General features: G+C 43.6%; 1 protein-coding gene across 2 annotated transcripts; it reads right to left on the reverse strand.

The window, feature by feature from the left end:
- Positions 1–7837: 7837 nt before the first annotated feature.
- On the reverse strand, positions 7838–18435 carry CRIP1 (cysteine rich protein 1). Of its 2 annotated transcripts, XM_061584336.1 has the most exons (6): positions 18268–18371; positions 17362–17701; positions 12498–12592; positions 10551–10608; positions 8270–8317; positions 7838–8140 (listed from the first exon to the last, which is right to left on the reverse strand). In XM_061584336.1, the coding sequence occupies exons 2-5, from the start codon at positions 17399–17401 to the stop codon at positions 8277–8279; spliced, it is 234 nt and encodes a 77-aa protein (XP_061440320.1). In that variant the 5' UTR covers positions 17402–17701; positions 18268–18371; the 3' UTR covers positions 7838–8140; positions 8270–8276. The 2 variants fall into 2 exon arrangements, with proteins under 2 accessions (XP_061440320.1, XP_061440312.1); XM_061584328.1 differs by lacking the exons at positions 7838–8140; positions 8270–8317; positions 10551–10608; positions 12498–12592 and having other exon boundaries at positions 17402–17701; positions 18268–18435.
- Between the last annotated feature and the right edge of the window lie 3562 nt (positions 18436–21997).

Consider the following 21997-nt stretch of genomic DNA (forward strand, 5'->3'; position numbering starts at 1 on the left):
CAGCAGGAGAGGTAGATGCGGGTGGGCGCTGTGTGGGCCAAGGGCAGGCTGGTATCCAAGGGCTTAGTCATGCCTGGGGCCAGCCTGAAAAATCTTGTCCTGCCTATTCTAAGTAGAATAAGATGGTGGCAAGGTTGCCCAGCCCTTTTGTCATGAATTCTTATGATCAGCTATTCTCTAGCACAGTGTTTCTCAACCGGTGTACCTCCAGATGTTGTTGGACCACAATTCCCATCTTTCCTGACCATTGGCAATGCTGGCTGAGGCTGATGGGAGTTGTGGTCCAACAACATCTGGAGGCATACCGGTTGAGAAACACTGCAGTCTAGCAGCTTGGAAATTCCTTCTCCTTTCATTTGCCACTGTAGCCTTTCTCCTTCTACCTGCAGGAGAAGTCAAGATCATTTAATGGTAAATGGCCTTTTGCTTGGGCCAAAGACAAGTGGGTGGTTCGACACTGGGTGTTTTAATGTGGTATTCCCCCTCTTTGATCTGTAAAAATTGAGTGCAAATTGACATGACAGAAGATAGGGGCATGCACCTTCTGAAGCATAGAAAGGTATGTAGCTCCCAGTGGGTGAACAATGAGTTGGCAGCACTAAAAGCTCTGTCTGGAGCACCCTTTATTTTCATCTGGTGATCATGAAGGGAGGCGCTGTGTATTGCAAATGACTGGCCTTTCCTGGCAACAGCTTGAATCCAATGATGGAAGTAGAACACAGACATTGTTGCCAGTAGCCTTATCTTCCATGAATCTGTTTAATTCTCTTTTAAAGCCATGTGTTGGGAACCATCACTATGCAAAATCAAAGGGCAATTATTCTACATGACTAACTATGCACCACAATGAGGAGTTCCTCTGATGTACTATTAGAAAGAGCATAACATGCTTAAAAAAATTAAAAACTCCTCTCCCTCCAATCCCACCAATGAAAAGCAAGCTTCCTTCCATTTGCAATCTTCAGATTTAACTGCACAGTGGATGCAGCAGTAGCTAAAGAAAGCATAGGGGCTGTGCTCACAAATGCTAGCATTTGCTTTATGTCACACTTTTCAATGCACACCTTGAGAGTGAAAGCGTCGCTTGCGCAAGGCCATCCAATTTGGACTGGCTTTCCCACTCTCGAAACAAAGCCATTATTCGTTTCTGATAACCATCAACTGTTGTGGAATCAACATATTTCTCTGGTTGCACATTCAGTTTCCCTGCCCAGTAGTTGTCTTCATGGGTTTTTTTAATACCCACAGGAGGTTGTGGCCTTCAGAATCATTTAGAGCAGATGAAAACATTTTTCGTAAGTGATGTTGCCTTAAATAGTGATCAGGCTTGAGTTAGCAGTCAGAATCAGTCAGTACTAGGGTTGCCAGGTTCTTGGCCTGAGATGGATGCTGTATCTTTAGGAGAAGAGGAAGTCAGCCAAGTGCCGGTGTTCTTGCAACTCTGTAATGGGAAAAACCACAAGGTGGAATTCTCCCTCTCCCCTGCACAACTATGTGGGTTTTCCCATTACAGTGTTGCAAGAACACCTGGACTTGGCTGACTCTCTTCTCCTAAAGATACAGGATCAGTCTCAGGCCATGGACCTAGCAACCCCAGTCAGTACACAGGTTTGGGATTGCTCTCTTTTGGGAGAGATACATTCTAGATTTCTATTGTATTTGGTAAATCGTTGTTTTTAATTCTCTGCATAATATGAGATAGTGGGATTAAGTTTCAGCTAAGAAAAAGAGAGAGCTTAAGTAGTCACATCTTTCTCTGCTAACCTGAAAAGAGAATTTGGGTGATTATTAAATACGTGTGATGAGATCTGGGCAAAAGCAGCAAACCCAGGGCCCTTGCACAGCCTTCCCCTTTTTCGTCGTTTCATGCTGTTATAACTATGACTCTGTTGCACAGACTGGCAGCTTCCTGTTTGTTTCTTTCCGCTCATTATCTGTCCGTTTCTACCCACACCCAGTATAACATTTTGTTTTTGGCTTTGATGACTAAATGTTTATAGCAACCAGAATTTCCACAAAACCTCTGAAATGACACAGCGAGAGTTTCCTATTCATGTTCTCTGTGTCAGATTATTTGCTTGGGAACAGCTTGCTATATCAGTAGTCTGTCTGGATTCTTTGGCAAGACGTTGCCATTTTCTTCTGAGAACAGGATAGCAGATGTTCACGGTATTTCAAGCCTCACCCACATGGGCCTCAGGATTTTCAAAATCATCAATGTTACCTAATGTTTCTGGATATGAGGGCCGGCAGCCTATCAAAGAAAGAATCACTTTTTATATTTCATTTTTCATTCCCTGTTGCAGCAGCACACTAAAAATACCTTTTAAAATAAATAAATGTGCTTTTAATTTACAGTCCTATTGGTTTAAAATGACTTGCAATTATTAAGTAGCTAATTAGATTAACTAGCAAATCAAATTACCAATTATGTAGCCCTAATTTTTAAATTACCTGCAGTGAAGCACAATTAAAGCTGGGTGGTGCAGTTTATTTAATCCAAATCTTTTTTGGAAGCAGATTATATCTACTCAGTGGAGGCTCTTGCACTAGGGCTACCGGGTATATTTCAGGCTGAAGTTACTACAATTCTACTGTTGTAGAATCATCTTATTAAATACAGAGATTCCTCATTAGGGAGACAGATGCACTCTGTTCATTCTCATGACATTTATTTCTGGGGTCAGAATTCTTAATTGTGTCTCCCCATTGCTCTAAGGCCCTGTCATAGTTGGGTAGAATATTGCCTGCACATTTTTCTTCTCATCAACTGGCAAGAGCCTTGTCTTTACATTTTGCAAACAGCTCATTAAAAGATCTGGACACCTAGTTTAAAACTCAGGCTCACCATATGGTACTAAGTTATTCTGGTACACCTTTAGTCAAAGGGGCAGCCAATTATCCATGGCTTACAGCAGAAACAAAACAACAGTCCATTAGCACTTTAAAGGCTAGCAAATGCACTATTTGATAAACTTTCATGGATTACCAAGAATTATACATCTCATGAAGCAGAGTCTAGTCTTAAAGGTGCTAGTACTGTTCCTTTGGTTAATTTGCTAAAATTGCTGGGGGATAAAAAGACTATAAAACACTGGCAACCTAAAATGCCATTACAAAACGGAGGATGGTGCAAGGGACGGTTCAAATGAGAACTCATTGTGCACAGCCTATAGTATAGGAGCATGGATTGCATTCTGTCTCACCCAGGCAATCCCATCCCATCAGACAGCCACACACTGGATTTGCCAAGGTTCTACATGCAAAGTCCAGTGTTTGTAGACCTGCATATCCTGATTGTGTCCCATATATTTTCTTTGATTTTTAGGTTGGCTTTTTTCATTATTCCAAACATTTTCCCCACTCCCCCAACACAAAATCAGGGGCAGACAGGCTAGAGAGAGATTTTTTGATTACTCTTTATTTTTTAGTATTGAATTTATATCCATTCCACTTTTCCTCCAAGAAAATCAAGGTGGTATTTATAGGAATCCTTTTCTCCATGTTATCCTCACAACAACCCTGTTAGGGTAAGAGACTGTGGCTGGCCCAAGGTCACACAGTGAGTTTCACGGCTGAGTGGTAATTTTAACCCTGGTCTCCCAGGTGCTAGTCCACAATTTCCCTCCACCTTATTTCACATTCTAGAAAGAAAATGTCAAATGAAGCTAGGGGAGAGGAATAATCTTTCCCCAGAGGTCTAGAAATGTATGGAGTCCCTTGTTAATAGTCCTGTTTGGCAACTTTAAGACTAACCAATTCAGGCTACAATCTGGTACATACTTATCAGTAAGCAATCCCTGTGGACTTCAGTAAGGCTTACTTCTGAGTAGGGATGGGATCCATTGACCGGTGCTGGTTTGAAAGCATTCCATTGATCTAACAGACCAGTATTGATTCAAATTCATTCTTTGTCCACTAGATTCTGCTTTTGAAAATGGAAATGGACTGCCTTCAAGTCGATTCCCACTTATGGTGACCCTATGAATAGGGTTTTCATGGTAACCGGTATTCAGAGGTGATTTACCATTGCCTTCCTCTGAGGCTGAGAGGCAGTGACTGGCCCAAGGTTACCCAGTGAGCTTCATGGCTGTGTGGGGATTTGAACTCTGGTCTCCCAGGTCGTAGTCCAACACTTTAACCACTACACCACACTGGCTGTCTGCTGCTGCTCTAACTGATCTGGTTTTCCCCATCGCAAAAAATATTGATATTCATACTGATGTTTTGAAAGTATCAATACTTTGAAAGTATCAATTGTTCTTAATATCAATATTTTAGAGGCTTTTTTTCCTAAAAAAATACCATTTTGGAAAATAACAGGAAATCCAATCCACAAATATAGAGAATAAGCGAATTAATAGAAAATTTGGTACCAAATTCAAACAGCAGAATCCCTAATGGACGGCGGCGGTGGGGGTGGCGGAGAGCAAGCACCGCGGAAGAACATTTGCCGTTGCAGGCTGGGCAGCTGCTGGGGTACTATCGCAGTTAGTTATTGCCTACCACTTGTCTAACTGATCCTTGCCCATCGTGGCTCCTTATGAGCTGCAAAGAGAAACTGGGCTTGGGGATTAAAGCGGTGGTAAACGCATCCTTGCAAGAGGGTGTGATGCCATCAGCCTTCAAGGAGGCAATTGTAAAGCCCATCTTAAAGAAGCCCTCCTTGGATCCCCAAGTTTTTAATAACTTTCGCCCAGTTTCGAATCTACCATTTCTAGGCAAGGTCATTGAGCGAGTGGTGGCCAACCAGTTGTCAGCACACTTGGATGAAACGGATTATTTGGATCCATACCAATCGGGTTTCAGGACTGGTCACGGAACGGAAACAGCCTTGGTCGCTCTGGTAGATGATATGAGGAGGGCATTAGATAGGGGAGAATTCACCTTTCTTGTCCTCCTCGATCTCTCAGCGGCTTTTGATACTGTCGACCACAGTATCCTTCTACATCGCCTGGAGGGATTGGGAATTGGAGGTACTGTATTGCAGTGGTTCCGTTCCTTTCTCTCCGATAGGTACCAACAGGTAGCATTGGGGGAGGAGGTTTCAGACCCTTGGCCTCTCAATTGTGGTGTGCCACAGGGCTCTATCCTCTCTCCCATGCTATTTAACATTTACATGAAGCCGCTGGGGACAATCATTAGGAGATTTGGGCTGCAGTGTCACCAATATGCGGATGACACTCAGCTCTATCTCTCGTTTAAATCTTCACCAGAGTTGGCTGTGGAGACCTTGTCCAAGTGCCTGGAATCCGTGAGTGGATGGATGGGAAGGAACAAGCTGAAGTTGAACCCCGACAAGACCGAGGTACTACTCGTGGGGGACAAGAGAAGGTTGGGAGAAGTTGACCTGAAGTTCAATGGGGTGAGTTTACCCCTGAAGGACCAGGTCTGCAGCCTTGGGGTTGTACTTGATTCCAGGCTGTCCATGGAGGCTCAGATTTCGGCAGTGAGCTGGGCAGCCTGGTATCAACTACACCTCATACGAAGGCTGCAACCCTACCTTCCTGCTCATCAGCTCCCACTGGTAGTACATGCCCTGGTCACCTCTCGATTGGATTACTGTAATGCGCTCTACGTGGGGTTACCCTTGAAAACGGTCCAGAAATTACAATTTATACAAAATGCGGCGGCTCGATTACTTACATCACACCTGTGTTGTTCGATCTACACTGGCTTCCAGTTGTTTTCCGGGCCCAATTCAAGGTGTTGGTATTAACCTTTAAATCCCTATACGGTTTCGGTCCAGTTTATCTAAAGGAGCGCCTTCAACGCCACCAATTATGCCGCTCGACACGATCAGCCACACAGGGCCTTCTCTCAATCCCGCCGACAAAAACAGCTAGATTGGTGGGAACTAGAGAGAGGGCATTCTCAGTGGCGGCCCCCACCTTTTGGAACTCCCTCCCACAAGATCTACGGCACGCCTCTTCCCTAAATGTATTCCGTAAAGCCTTAAAGACCTGGCTCTTTCAACAGGCCTTCGGGATTTCCGGGGAGGGTTAATCACTATGATTGGAATGCCTCGTACCCTGTATTAGTATTGTTTTTGCTGCTGCATTGTTTATATTGTATTATTGTATTTTTTGTATTGTGTTTTAATTGCCTACTTGTACGTCGCCTAGGGTGGCCATTGGCCAGATAGGCGACACATAAATTAAATTTATTATTATTATTATTATTATTATTATTACTTCTTTGTAATGTACTGTTGTGGTATTTCTGTCACAAAAAATTGTGACAGCAACTCAGAACCAAGGTAAGACAGTTGCAATTTCTTTAAGTGTCAACTGTTTCTTTGCAAAGGAAGAGGACAGGGAGTGAATCAGAACACAACTAACAGCCACACAACTTTTCTCCCAGCAGAGAAGCAACTAACCCTTTCTGAAACAAGGTAAAAGGCTTCTCAGTTTAATTTGGTGCTATTTGTAAAACTACAATGCTTAAGTGTTCACTATCTTTGCAAGGAAGGAGGATGGGGAGAAAACCAGAACAACTTGGCCACACCCCTCCCTTGGTGCTCTCCTAGCAACCCTACCAGATCAAGTGGGCACCAGCTGCCCTGTCTCTACTCAACCCTAGGCTCTGCCAAAGCTCCCTGTTGGTCTACTATCTGACATATGCCACATTCTGTTTTTTGCTGTCTGGCATATGAATTTTAATGTCATGTCCTTTGAAGTCCTCTTTATTACACATTTCCCTCATGAGTTGTAGTAATTGTAGTAGTAGAACTGACAAGAGGAAAAAGTGACCCTTGATGCTTCCTTCTAACAATAAGTGAAAGGTTCTGTGTATTAAAATGTAGGTTATTCTCCACTTCCTTCAATAGGATTGCTTAAGCAAGTCTAGATAAATGCTGGCAGAGGAAGTAATTTCCCTAATCAAAGCATGGTTTATTCAAAGGGAATCTATTCTGCGGGCTGCACTAGGAGGTGGAGAGCCTCTAAGTTCAAGGAGTAAGAATGATGTCACCTTCTCCTGGTTTCAGTTTCATTTAAATACTATAGCATATAGCCTCATGTGCTAGAATACAAAGAGAAGAGTTAATTATTTTTGTGCTGTCCATTCTGTAATTCCAACTAAAAATGTTGCTGTTGGAGTAATGCAGGACCTCTGCAGCAAAAGAAAGCAGATGGCCTATGCTCAATAAAATAGTAAATAACGTAAGCGTATCATGTCATGCTTCTGGAATATTTGAGGAACTCCCCAAGTAAGCTGTTTGTGTAACACAATGTCGGTTATAGCTTTGTGTTCTTAAAGTAAAGATAGTCAACCAAGATCAACTGTAGTTCAAACTTGAGTTACAAATGTATCATGCTTTTAAGTGGAAACTGTGCATTTGGACCCATTTTAAGTGTGGTTGGAACTACCTTGAAAAACCATTTTTACTATTCTTCAGGGCTGAGCATTAACACAGCTTTTCATCCCCAATCAAACCTTGAACTTTCAACCTACCTCCCTATTTCAATGCGATTGAAGACATGGCGTAATACAAAGATGGGTATAATGTACTTGAAGACTAGCTAAGATTTGGAGGATCTCAACTCAGCTAAGTGATGACTTAGTCAGAGGTAAACCTGCCTAGCATGTGGGTACCACAACTGGGCTGAGATGAATGCTCTGCTGTTGTATACCAGCAATTATTCAATTTCAGCATCAAAATGGAAGTCTCCATATGTGCAGTGGTTAGTGATTCATTCCAAATGGGGTTCCCAAGAAGACTCCAAAGGCTCTGTCAAAGAGCTTGCAAGATTGCATTTTCTTAAAGATCTAAAGCAAATACAAGTACTTCATGCCTCCCTTCCTTCCCTTCCAAAGACAAGCTTCAGCAAACCTCTTCATTTCAAGACTTTATTACTGAGACAGAATCACAATTATGAAGAGTAGGACCTAAAAGCAGGCTTAGATTTTTGCCAGGGACTCATTTCCAGGAAGCTTCCAGTGTTATAATTTGAGGGGGAAATCTGGTCTCCATCCCAAAATATTTCTCCACACTGATACAGGAAATCTTTCAGCTATTTAGCATTATACCTTTTGAAAGCCTTCATAATATGCTAGCTTGCTACAAGGGGTAAAACACATTGTGGCAATATTATTTGTGAAACTGCCAGAATCCACAGCAAATCCCATCCTTCGAGCCCTAAAAAGAAGGAAAAGAGAACACTGTGAACAGAACAGACCTAGACCATCAGGCTGTATCACGTCAGGGCTCCCTCCAAAAGGCAATTAATGGGTCTATCAAGGAGCAGCTCAAATAAAGAGCAATTACCTGAGCTTCATTTGAATGTATGGCTTTCAGCACCTCCACGGCCAAACCCTGAAATAAAACCAACATCGGGGGAAATAAATACTAATGGCATTTCCCTCCATCTATCTATCTAATACAAAGAGCAGACCTGACCCCTGACCCCACCTGACCCAAGCCCAGCCCAAGATTAGGTACGGTAAGGCCCTAGGCAAATTTAGGAAAAGTGATGCTGTATGCTAGCCTTTTAAAAGACTTTTCAAAGCCGATGGCAATTTCCTGTACTTCCAGACATTCAAAGAAAAAGGAGTTCCCTCTATAGGTAGGGACAAGATTACTCCCTGCAAAGGGGTCAGTAGAATAATGTAAAAGGACTGAACAATCATATTAACATGAGAGAATGGTAAATCTCTAGTTTGGTGCTCCATTATCACCAAAGAGCTTGTCAGTCACCTGGACAAAGAAAATGACTAGACTGCTTCATATTGACAGGGGATTGCCCTGCTACATAGAAAACCACACTCAATGAAAAGGTGCATGGGTGATTTGCATCCTCTGCAGCAATTAACCTCAGTGAACAGAAAGTGAAGATGATCTGCCAAACTCACTACTGGATAGGGGAGCCTTTGTGCATAAATCATAGTTTGAGGGTGTTTGCTGGGCCCATACCTTTTGCCATTCTAGTGTTCTGGTGATGTAAGATTTCAGGAAATGTTGAAGCGATGGAAAAATCAGATTTTTCCTTGTGTTTCTCAGACAAATGGAAATTTGAGGGGAAATTGAAATATAAGCAACACTCACTTTCTTATCTAACTTATTTTACCATTTGGACAACTTAAAATTTATCATTTGTAACTCAGAATATAAAGGCCACCAGAAGGCAAGCAGAATTCACAATTTATCTGTATGCTCCATTCATGAAGATGACAACACCCTCTAAATGTAGAAACGTATATTGGATTTGAGTGTTGCATATTATTCTCTAATGTTTTAAATTGTCTTGCCTGCATAATCTTTAAAATGGTTTCATTTGTTTTGAGATCCACTTTATTTTCTTGATTGTAATCTGTTTTAACTGTCTAATATTGTGTTTTTAAATTGTTGTAACCCTCCCTGGGACCTGATGGTGAAAGGATCTATGAAATCTAATAAAAATACAGAAAATATTTCACAGAAGTTTTTTTCCCATATCCACAGAACATAACTTTTTATTTCTAATGTACCCAAATGGCTAATGTGACATTGTTGGTCAAACAAAACAGTGGTTCTTAAAAAATACATTTAACTCAAAATGAACAGTGATTCCATTCAAAGAAAGAAAAATATATGCTGGACTTTCTAAGAACACATTGGGCATTATTCAGTGTTAGTTCAACTCAGAGTAGATTCACTGAAGCTAATAGACATGACTAACTTAGGTTTATTAATTTCAGTGGATCTACTCTGAGCAGGACTTAGTTGAATACAACCCATGCATTGTATAGTAGTCAAGAAATGGGCCTGAAATGTGGGAAAATTTTCATTAATGTCCTGCTTGGTTATGAAGTTCACAAGGTGACCGGTTCAGTCACTGCTTCTCAGCCTAATAGTTCTCACATAAATATAAATTCATGTATGCAGGGCAGGCTGCGTTACGTATATTAAACAGTTATTGTATTTGTCTGTCTTCCCAGAACTTCAGTTAGTTCAGTAAATAGTTTAGTGTGTAGGTGCACACTTCATACCCACACCTAATACTCTTGTTTTATCCAAATGAAAAAAATACTCACAATACACTAAATGAAGCTCTTATATACATAATCAGCATCTGAATTTTAAAAATGTGTGTTTTTTTCTCCAGTGTTTCCCCATACCTTCAGAATCATCCAAATGCAGAAAAGATGTGAAGAGATGGAAAACTGTCTCTTGGGTATGTTACACAAGGTATTTGGTGAGAATTGATTTGGAAACCTCTAGGGAATTTTCAAATATGACAGAAAAAAGTGCCACTAAGTCTCTCATCATATTGATGCAACATGTAAATACTGTTAATGTACAACAGAAAACAGTATTATTTTATCTCTACTTATTAAATTTATATCCTGCCCTTCCTCCCAGAAGAAGACCAGGGCAGTAAGTCGCCAGTGTGGGGTTTACAATGACTTCAGAGAGAGAGAGAGAGAGAGAGAGAGAGAGAGAGAGAGATTCACCTAATGACAGCCAGATCACTGGACTTGGGGATATTGTAACATGTGATCATCCTTCTGGGTAATAAAATCCAAGGAGAAACAAGTGGTTGTCAGCACCCTCCCTGCAGGAATCTTACCTTTTGGTCCAAACAATGCAGCATAGCAAGGGTGGTTGCAATAAGGCTTCCCTTCATGCTGCAGGAAGAATAGAAACATCTCAGAGAAAGCACCAACAACAGGACATCTGATGGGGCCTATCAGTCAGGCTTTTTGGCATGTTGTCTAATATCTAAAGAAGATGGGGAAGACACAAAGCCCCATGTCTACCAACCTACTTGTGTAATAGGCTAAGACGACAGGTGTCATGCAATGCCAGCTGCTGGGGTAAAAACCAGCCTATCACTCAGAGGAGCTGGCTGCAGCTCTGTCTGCACGGCCAGAGTGGCTCCGTTCAGATGTTATGGTGAACCAGGGGTTGCCAATCAATGGGTATATTGTGAAAGTTAAGAAACTATTTTTGTGAGCACATTCCCCTCTCTCTCACAGACAAAAACACCCTAACATGCCCACACAAAATTCCCTCCCTTCTAAAAACTCAAACTTAACAGGTAACCTTCCCTCTCTAAAACACCCCACCCCAAACCTACCTAGCAATATCTCCTCTGACTCTTATGAAAAAAATTCAAACTCACTCAGGTAACATTCCCCCACCCCAGCAAAACAAAACAAAGCCAGGTAACACCTCCACCTCCAAAAAACAAAGCATACACATAATTCAGACAGGCAATTCCCCGAAGTTCTGGCATTGCATAATTCAAATTACTAGAAGCTGAATAGCAACAGCGCCTGGGTGAGTGGATCCATACGCTTTAGGCCAAGCCCCAAACTGATGTATCTGCGTAGGAACTTTTCTATCAGAGCCAGGTCTCTCTCAGCTATAAGGGTCTCCTCCAGCTAACTCTTTGAAGAACTAGATTTTATCGTAATTGTTTTCAGATTTTTAATGTCTATTATATTTGTATGCCTATTTTGTACGTCGCCCGGAGTGGATGGATAGCCAGCCAGATGGGTGACTAAGAAATTCAATAAATAATGTTCCCACCCTCCCAGAACCTCCAAAGCTCTCCTGCACCCAGGTACTTGCTAGGCAGCAGCAACACTTTGGTTGGGGACACGCTTCTTTTTCTGTTCTGCCCCTGGCCTCATACGGGACCCAGAGACAAAGACAGCAAGATGACTGGAAGACTAGAAGTTGGATGTTACCTCCAAAAAGGAAAATACTTCCAATATTTTTTTTTAAAAAAAAATCGAGGTGCAGGAGGCCTTATGGGATGGGGAGTACGCAGAGTGTTGGAGACCCAAATGATAAACCATAGTTAATAGTACTTAATGCTTTGATCCTTCCCACTAGCATGAGAAACAAGCCACTGACTTAGCATTATGTACATACTAGGGAGTGTGGTTTGTTCTGTAAAAAAGACTAGATCAGCAAACCAAAAACAACCCTTGACTACATATCATAGCTTGGAACTAAACTAACCACAATCCCAGTTTGGACATAATGCTAAGTCATGGGTCCTGGTTTGTTTCTCCTGCATGCTAGCAGGGAGGAGCAGAGAGGGCCAGAGTGGTGCATTCCAGCAACCAGAGTGGATCAAAGTTAATGGTTTACTGTGGAAATGCACACTGAGCACTCTGGCAGAGCACAGAGGCCTGCAGCCAAGCACTGTGAACAAGAAGACTGGCTTTTGGCCCTCACAGTTCCCTATAATCTGGGTCTCCTTTTGGAAACCCCCCAGAAAATGTCAAGTAAAAAACTGTGTCCCCCCCCATTTTTTCTGTCATGTCTAGACAGAGGCTGTCGTTAACAGGCTGTCCGCACTATCTGTCACAAGAAAGCACGAATCACAGTTCTGCTTCCATTACTCAACCCACTTTAGAAAGACTTCTGTTTATGGCAAATTATCCAGAAGCATCTGGTCAGAAAAAGCCATTTGGATGTGTGCAGTGTGACTATGCAGATTGGCTCTGGTTGCAAGTTTGCCATTTGGATAAGCAGCAGCCATCTCAAGACCTCAACTTACCTCTGCATGGCCACCTGCAGTCAGGGTCTTGTTGCATTTCTCACACTTCAAGCATGGCCGATGCCAGTCTTTCCCCAGGGAGGTTACTTTTTCAGCTACAGACACAAATGAGAAATGCTGATGAACAGAACTCAGAGAAAGACATACCCTCAAACCCCATCACTGCTGGCAGGACTCCCACATGCCCACCCTTGAAGAGGGGCAAAGGGGCCTCCAGTGGGCATCTATCTTCTTTAGCCCATCTATGCCTCATAACAAGACAAGCCGTTCATCCATATAGCCTTGTCTTTTATGCTGACCTATAGCAACTCTCCAGTGCCTCAACTCTCCCAGCGTTGCTCAAATCCTTTTAACTGGACCGCCTGGGGGTGGAAAGCAGGACTCTGGTTACAGAGCAAGTGCTCCGTCACTAAGCTATCACCCCGGGCCCCTGTCTGTCTTTTCCAGTTTTGTCTATAAGCACCAAATCAAGAATTGTCTAAATATATCAATCGATATGTTCAGCTTTTGAGGGACCACAAGTCAGGTGAACACTAATGATAAAGGCAAGTATTCTGTGATTTCAAATACCACCAACACTGTGGAGAAACACCGTATATGTGTTATTGTTTGATATTAGAACAAGGAAAAAACGTTATGTGGCCTCTGGGACTGCCATGAGACTGATGGTGCATAGTGAGAGGACAGCTGCGCTGTTCTTTCTTTCTTTCTTTCTTTCTTTCTTTCTTTCTTTCTTTCTTTCTATACCGTCCCATAGCCAAAGCTCACTGGGCAGTTTACAAAATTAAAAACATTGAACATTAAAAACAAATATACAATTTTAAAAACCATACAAAGTTTAAAACCAAGAAACACAGACGTTGTCATTTATAAATCTGAGAGCAAAAGTCTCTGGATCACAAGCCTTCACATTATATAAAAACTAAACAAAGCAAACAAAGATCCACAAATGCAGAAGGAGAAGAGTTTCTGGAGCAGTTTAAAAATAAAGTTTTTTTTTTTTTTTAAAGGCTATGTGACTTCTGTTTACATAAAAGGTCAAAACAGTTCAAGCATCTTGCTGGGGGGAGGGAGAAGATTGCTGGGCAGCTTGTTACTAATTTGACAAACTGTACTCTGGATCACAACCACATTCTTCAGAACAACAGCAACATATTTACCATAGAGGAAGAATCAAATTTTCTACCGTTCCCATTGTTAGAATGCAAGGAAAATGTTGCATTTCCACAATAGAAATACAACATAACAAATTGTGTGGAAAGCCCCAAGATGTTACTGATCTTCATCTAAACTTGTTCCAGAAGTGAAGTGTAGCCCACAGTATCTGCACTCCTATTTTCACTATACACTATATGTATTTAAATATACTTTCACAGCCTTTCATAAAGTAAAAGATGTAAATATGACCTCTCCTTAGTTTAGAGAGGTCTCTTTCTCTTTGGGAGTTCATAGGACCATCACAATGCACCAAGCAGCTCAATGCAACCCCAGTTCTGCACAACACTCATAGCCATACAACCAGAGCAACAAGGATGTTGGAGTGACTGCCACAACTGCTGGATGATCACAACCCCTAACTAAAGTTTTATGCACAGAGAGCCTTCAGTATGTTGGAGAACGATTGGATTATTTGCACAATCCTTTCCTTCTAGGACTGCTCATACCTGCATAAAAGCAAGAATGCCATTGGACAATTAAAACTTTCACACAGAAATGAAACTGCAAAGGTAAACATCAAAGTATCCTATATCAACCCTTTTGCTTTTTGTGAAATGTATTGTTTTCAGGGCCAACTAGATGTGAAGTTGGTCATGCCTTTAGTCCTTGGCATGGGTCGATTCTTTTAAAAAAATAGTCAGTGCAGAGTGACCTGAGCCAGACTGGGACTGTGGTGAGGAGAGGGGGGGAGTGCTTTATCCTTCTCTCCCTATTATAATCTCACTTGGAATTGTCACCCACCCCCACCCCCACACATCTGCTATCCTCAAGAAAAAAATGATCTCAAATGGCCTAGAGTCTGGTGCCGCCTAGATTTCTTGAATGGGAGGGACTCGTGTAAAGAGTGTGCAGGAAACATCTGTTTTAATTCTTTTTAATAAAATAGTGATTACAAGACTATACATATACAAATAATCTTTGACCATACTACATTTCATAAATATCCCAATATGGTTTTAATTATGGAAAATTATCAATTTATAATTAATAAGCAATTATTAGCTTTCATTAAAAACAAGAGTTTTGACTTTTCTTTCATTCTATTACATATAATTTTTAGCCACATTTGCATATTTATTTAATTTGCTTTTCCATTTTTCAGTTGTTGGTACTCCTCTTTCTAATTAATTTGCTTTACATTGCTGGATTTCTATTGTGTTTGCCTCCTTTACACCTTAAGCAAACAGCTAAGAAGAAGCTGAAAACCGCAGCACTCTAAGGACAAAAGGTGACATGAACCAACTAAAATCTGTGGCATCAAGCCAGCCCTGCCTACAGAATACTACCCTAGTCATTGTCCCTATTAACTGACGATATCAATGCCAAAGGCAATCATGTAAAGTTAACCATTTCCTGTTCAGCATTCCCCACTATGTGAAAAAAATGAGCCAAGTAGTAGAGTTTAATAACTCTCCCAGTCGTTTAGTTTTATTCCTTGTTTTTTTGATGTTGTGATGTTTATATACCTTTACTTTGTACGTTGCTCAGAGTGGCTGGGTCTCCAGCCAGATGGGCAACAAATAAATCGCATAAATAAAATAAGTATGTACAGCAGTGGCAGGATGCATATCTGCCTAGAAGGCACACCCATCTAAGGAGGAAGCTGGCTGTGGTTAATCTGCGGCAAAGAGAGTATGCCCTGTGCATGCTCAGAGCTACCCTCCCCATGTTCTAGAAGGAAGCTCCAAAACTGAAGAAAGGCTCAAGGGCTGAGCTGTGCTGGACTGCTAGGAGGCCAATCTCAAATAAAATGTAGTTGCACCATGGAGTTAAGATGTGCACATTTTGTCCTGTCAGATGCCTGCAAGAGCTCTCAATCGCATACATTATCTTAGAGCTGAATACAGCTGCTCAGAACGCCATGGTCTCCGTCAGATGATGCCTGGGCACAATTTCTTTGGGTTCCATAAAACTTGCAACACAAATACACTTTCCCAGCTCCCCTACCCTGTCTAAAAAAAATGGAGGTGTCCTTTACCTTCTCTTAGATTCCTTTGTTTAATCTTTTGTTTCTGGCTGCCTGATTTGTATTGTACATTCATTATACACAAGTGATGTGCCATTTAGGCATTATTCCCTACTCCTAGAATAGGACCAGTTCTTTTGGAAAAAATGGAATGGACTGCCTTCAAGTCGATTTTGACTTATGGCGACCCTACGAACAGGGTTTTCATGGTAAGCAGTATTCAGAGGGGATTTCCCATTGCCTCCCTCTGAGGCTGAGAGGCAGTGATTGGCCCAAGGTCACCCAGTGAGCTTCATGGCTGTGTGGGGATTTGAACTCTGGTCTCCCAGGTCGTAGTCCAACACCTTAACCATTTATTCCCAAATATTCTGAGCCTGCATATCTCCATCTTGGGATCCCAGTGTCCCTGACTATTAGGTTCTTGTCCCTCCCTTTCCTGCCAGCAGAAACTAAGGAAGTCTGGAACCTGTAATTCTTGAGAGCAGGTTACATTGGGTGGAGCTCTCTCTCACTTGCTAGGTTCCCAGACTTCTTGTGATTAGCTCCAGCAAATCTTTAAAAAGAGTTGGACACTGCCAATAAGGATATATGTGTCCTCAGTAAATTTGCAGTGTCCCTTCATGATAGTCACAACTGTGCCTCCTCCCCCCCTTTTTTTGATGATGGGTTGAGAATGAGATCCTTGTTAATGCCTTCTCCCACAATAACAGATGTCCCTAGGAGCCAGTCAGCAGGAAAGCAGAGAGTGTTAGCTACTGAGAAGAGTCTTCTCAGTGGCTGACTCACCTCCTTTCATGCTGATTGACTCCAATCAGCAGGAAAAGACAAGGAAGCATGTTAGCTGCCTCCTCTCAGTGGCCAACACACTCCCCTTTCATGCTTATTAGCTCCTCTAGCTTGTAGGATGCTGTAGACATAGGGACCCTGCTCCCAAAACAGTAAGGGATCTAAGACCCCATGAGACCTGGATGCTACACCCCTGAGCAGGATTTACAATTTTGCCTAAATCTTCTAATGATAATAGTTTTACAGTCTGCTGGATCCCATTAAACTGTACTGTTCCCCAACCCTTATGCTTGGACTCTAGCCTTAGATAGTAAACAAGACTCTAGACCAGAGGCAATGATTGGGAAAAGTTTTGCAAGATATCCGAACGACAACCTGGGCGTGACAGCGGGATTAAACTCCTCGCAGCGTCCTCCTTTCCCCAACCTATTTTTGCGTATCTCCAGTAGCTGTTCGCCCCGCTAGGGGAAACATACAGCTATCGTAGCACAATCTTTTCCTACGCTCACGGACAAGGGCGGAACCGGCGGGCTTCCCCCACGGGGCTTCCACGAGAGCCATCGTCGCGGTCCAACGGAGGCTCCACAAAGCCCACCTTTAACGTCACATTCCGGTTCCGCCGCGCCACACGGCGCCCTGCTTCTAAAGAGAGCCCAAGTCCCCCGGAAGGTCTCTCTTCCTCCGTCCTGAATCTGACGGTCGTGGCTGAGGAGGCTGCACGCCCTAGCACTGATTTAGGGACCCAGCCACGTTCCCCCTTCTCGGTCCCCTGCAAAGCAAGTCACCCCGACCCAGGGGTCGGCACCTGGAACAGATCCAGGCAGCAGCCCCTCCCTGTTCTAGTCCGCTATGCCTGTGCCCCAGAGCCAGGAAAGTGCAGCAGCTCAGCCTTACCGAAGTAGACCTCCTTCTGGCAGCGAGGGCACTTGGGCATGGTGGCGGCGCCTGCCTTGAACACTCCGTCAGTCACCCTGCGCTGGAAGGAATCAACTCGAGAGAGCGCGCCACTGCTCTGCTTGCAGAGAGTATCTTGCCTTCCTCCTCCGGCCACGCCTGCCTCGGCCGCGCCCTTGAAGCTCTGGCGAACAGCGCCTTGGATGAATAACTTCAGTTGCTCCGTTATTCAACGATTGTCGTAGCCCATCCTCGGCCATTGAGGGCTTGGCTTGGCTGCCACGTTGCCGGGGCCACCGCCCATAAGAGCCGAGATCACTGATGCCCAGGGCAGAGAACGCTGCAAGCAGGAAATGGGGTTTAAGGGGAGAGCACAAAGTGGGAAAATGCGCCCTCCCTCATTATTGGAACGCTACAACAACAAAATAGGGGTCTTAACTCAGGGCTCATCGACATGGAAGTATTACTCTGCAGTAAGGACACTGCTTCCAACTCCGTTTTTTATTTGTGCTGTCTATGCTAGTTGCAAACTCACTTTTTTTCCATTCACACGTTGAGGCGTTCCTCCCCAAGGATTAAACACGATGTTTCCTGTTGACCCCACCCCTAATTTTACATTTCGCCTCCGTTTGGTTACTAGGGAACAGTGTGTGTCCTTTTTTTGGAAGTAGGTTCTATTAAAAAAAAAAAAGCTGTTGCATTTTCTTTCTGCTAGGCACGAGGGGGCTACGGCAATAGGGGTTGGTGGAAGGCAAGCTTTCGGGACAACTCTCCCTCCCCAGTAGGAGAACATAAGAACATAAGAAGAGCCTGCTGGATCAGGCCAGTGGCCCATCTAGTCCAGCTAGCGATGCCAGGTCTCCGGCAAACAGCCGGAGACTCGGGCCCCGCCCCTGCTTTTCTCACCTCCGGCCAGAATTGCCCCCATGTTGTTTAATCTCCGGCTATTGTGGACTCCCAGGAGCGAGGAGCCAGTCATGCAGACGCCAATTTTCCCCTTGCTTCTTCTATCTGCTTTGCCTCCTCTCTCTCTCTCTCCTTTGCATGCAGACGTGCACACCTCAGGGGAAGGACTCCATTTGCCTTCCCAAGCACCACCTCTCATTCTCATTGGCTGCCCCTGAGGCAAATTGGAGCAAGTAGGAGGTGAGTTGGCTGGCTGGCAAATGCCCCGGCTTTGAGGGTTTTAGGGAGTTCTAACTGCTCTAGAGCTGATGAGCAGCTGTGGCCGGGGAGCAGTGGCATTCCAAGTGCAGGCAATAAGAGGGGCGCTGCCTCTTTTCCAGCTCCAGCTCACCCAGGATAACGTCCCACCTCCTCCCCCCTGCATTTAGAGGCATCCTCTCTCCCTGTCCTTGACTTCCCTCCCCTTTCTCCCCTCCCCCTTTGATTTCTTTGTCTGTTTATTTATTTATTTATTTTTATTTTGCGTGAGAAACATTGGTATTTCTCTCCCTCCCCCTTCTCTATCCCCCCTTCCGCTTCTTTCCCTCACTGATCCCAGGGCTCCCTCACCTCTTCTCTTGCATGCTTGGGAGCCTTTTTCTCCCAAGCACCAGCAGCCTGTAGTAGACTCACTCTGCTCGGGGTGGAGATACATGGGCTGGTGAAACCAGAAATTGCTCTCCACCCTTTCTTTCTTTCTTTCTTTCTTTCTTTCTTTCTTTCTTTCTTTCTTTCTTTCTTTCTTTCTTTCTTTCTTTCTTTCTTTCTCTGTAAGTGTTCATTTACTCAGAAAAACTTGCTGCAGCCTTGTGCCCCCTTTGGGAACCTCCTATGATAGTTACTTCCAAGAAAGCATGTTCTTCCTCCAGGATGAAGACTGCAATCCTAAACACGCTTGGGTGGGAGAAAGCCCTCTGAATTTCGTGAGGATTGCTTTGGAGTAACTAGGCTTGGGATGGGCTTTAGAGTCTTTTCCTCTAAAATGAATTGGGTCAACCAGAAGAAAGACTTCATCTTATTTTTCTGTTCTAAACATCTCAGGGCAGAGACCCGTCTTTTTTGCTTGCTATAAACTGCATTAATTATTATTTATAATAATCTGCAATCGCTAGGGGCATTATCAGGGGAGGTTGAGCCCTGGGTCTTTTCTGCTAGACCCAGATCTGCTACTCCCCACTTTTTAAAAACACATGTTTATTTTTATTTTGCTCATAGGGCAGCAAACTACAGTGCCAGTGAGATCCCAGGCTGCATACACACTGTACATTTAAAGTGTGCGGCTTCCCACAAAGAATTGTGGAAATGTAGTTTACCCCTCACAGCTAAAATTTCAAGCACCCTTAACAAACAACAGTTCCCAGGATTCTTTGGGGAAGGAGAAACATGCTTTAAATATATTGTGTGTACACGCACTATTTTAATTTGCCCAGAAGCACTGTATACATTTATGCAGATTGTTGCCCAGAGTTTTTCAAGAACTTAGCAACAAGGGTGTAGTCGTCCAGGGCCACTTCACTGCTCACTCTTAATTCTAGGTCATTAATGAACAAGTTGAAAAGTACAGGTCCCAATACCGATCCTTGAGGGAAGCCACTTTCTATAGCCCTCCATTGGGAGAACTGTCCATTTATTCCGACTCTCTGCTTTCTGCTTCTTAACCAATTCCTTATCCACAAGAGGACCTCTCCTCTTATTCCATGACTGCTAAGCTTCCTCAGAAGTCTTTGGTGAGGTACCTTATCAAACGCTTTTTGAAAGTCTAAGTACACTATGTCCACTGGATCACCTCTATCTATATGCTTGTTGATACTCTCAAAGAATTCTAATAGGTTACTGAGACAGGACTTTCCCTTGCAGAAGCCATGCTGGCTCTGCTTCAGTAGAGCTTGTTCTTCTATGTGGTTAGTTAATCTAGCTTTAATAATACTTTCTACCAGTTTTCCAGGGACAGAAGGTAAGCTAACTGGCCTGTAATTTCTGGGATCCCCTCTGGATCCCTTTTTGAATATTGGTGTTACATTTGCCACTTTCCAGTCCTCAGGCACGGAGGAGGACCCGAGGGACAAGTTACATATTTTAGTTAGCAGATCAGCAATTTCACCTTTGAGTTCTTTGAGAACTCTCGGGTGGATGCCATCCGGGCCCAGTGATTTGTCAGTTTTTATATTGTCCATTAAGCCTAGAACTTCCTCTCTCGTTACCACTATTTGTCTCAGTTCCTCAGAATCCCTTCCTGCAAATGTTAGTTCAGGTTCAGGGATCTGCCCTATATCTTCCACTGTGGAGACAGATGCAAAGAATTCATTTAGCTTCTCTGCAATCTCCTTATCGTTCTTTAGTACACCTTTGACTGCCTTATCATCCAAGGGTCCAATCGCCTCCCTAGATGGTCTCCTGCTTTGAATGTATTTATAGAATTTTTGTTGTTGGTTTTTATGTTCTTAGCAATGTGCTCCTCAAATTCTTTTTTAGCATCCCTTATTGTCTTCTTGCATTTCTTTTGCCAGAGTTTGTGTTCCTTTTTATTTTCTTCAGTTGGACAAGACTTCAGTTTTCTGAAGGAGATGGAAGAAGGGGCAGTTTCAGCTTTTCTTTCTTTCTGCTGCTGCAGCCAGCCCAAAAAGGGTGGGTGGGGGACTTGGGAGACACATGGATAATGCTGTGGCGGGGGAAGGAGCAGCCAGGAGATCCTCGCAGCCCGCACAGGGAGTGGATGCAAGATCTGGGAGGAAAGGAGTGGTCTGCCCATCTGCTGGGGAAGTCGCGCCTGGCAGGAGTGAGTGAAGGAGGTGTCTATGTGCGGAATGCAGGAGGTGGGTGGAGGAAGCCCCCCACCAGTGGGAATGGTTTTTAAAGCATATAAAACTTTCCTTTAACTTTAAGGTATCGTTGGACACACACACACCAGTGTGGGACTGGGAAGAATGTGGTTGGCCACAGCATGGAAAAGTTCATCAGGAGTGCTTTAAACTGAATCCTAAGGAGAAGGGAAACATAAACTTGGTGGTAACTAATATACTGTGCACAGTGTGCTTGTGCACTATAAGAGAAACTGAGGGGATGGCTCTAATGGGCCCCAGTGATAGTCTTCATAAAAATGTAGGAAGGAAGCCAGGCCATAGATCACACGGTCTTTGATGAAAGTAAACTAATGCCCAGTCTCTAACTTACCATTCTTGGGCAAGGTGATTGAGCGAGTGGTGGCCAAACAGTTACAGACACACTTGGAGGAAACGGATTATTTAGATCCATTCCAATCGGGCTTCAGGACTGGGCATGGAACTGAAACAGCCTTGGTCGCTGTGGTGGATGATTTGAGGAGGGCGTTGGATAGGGGAGAATATACCTTCCTCGTCCTCCTGGATCTCTCAGCGGCTTTCGATACCGTTGACCACGGTATCCTCTTGGATTGCCTGGGGGGATTAGGAGTGGGGGGCACTGTTTTACAGTGGTTCCATTCCTATCTCTCAGGTAGGTACCAACGAGTAGCTTTGGGAGATGAGGTTTCAGACCCTTGGCCCCTCAATTGTGGAGTGCCACAGGGTTCTATCCTCTCTCCCATGCTGTTTAACATCTATGTGAAACCGCTGGGGGCTATCATCAGGAGTTTTGGGCTGAAGTGTCACCAATATGCGGATGACACTCAGCTCTATCTCTCATTTAAGTTCTCACCAGAGTTGGCTGTGGATAC

The sequence above is a fragment of the Rhineura floridana genome, chromosome 1, assembly GCF_030035675.1.
Source record: "Rhineura floridana isolate rRhiFlo1 chromosome 1, rRhiFlo1.hap2, whole genome shotgun sequence".
Taxonomy (NCBI): Eukaryota; Metazoa; Chordata; class Lepidosauria; order Squamata; family Rhineuridae; genus Rhineura; species Rhineura floridana.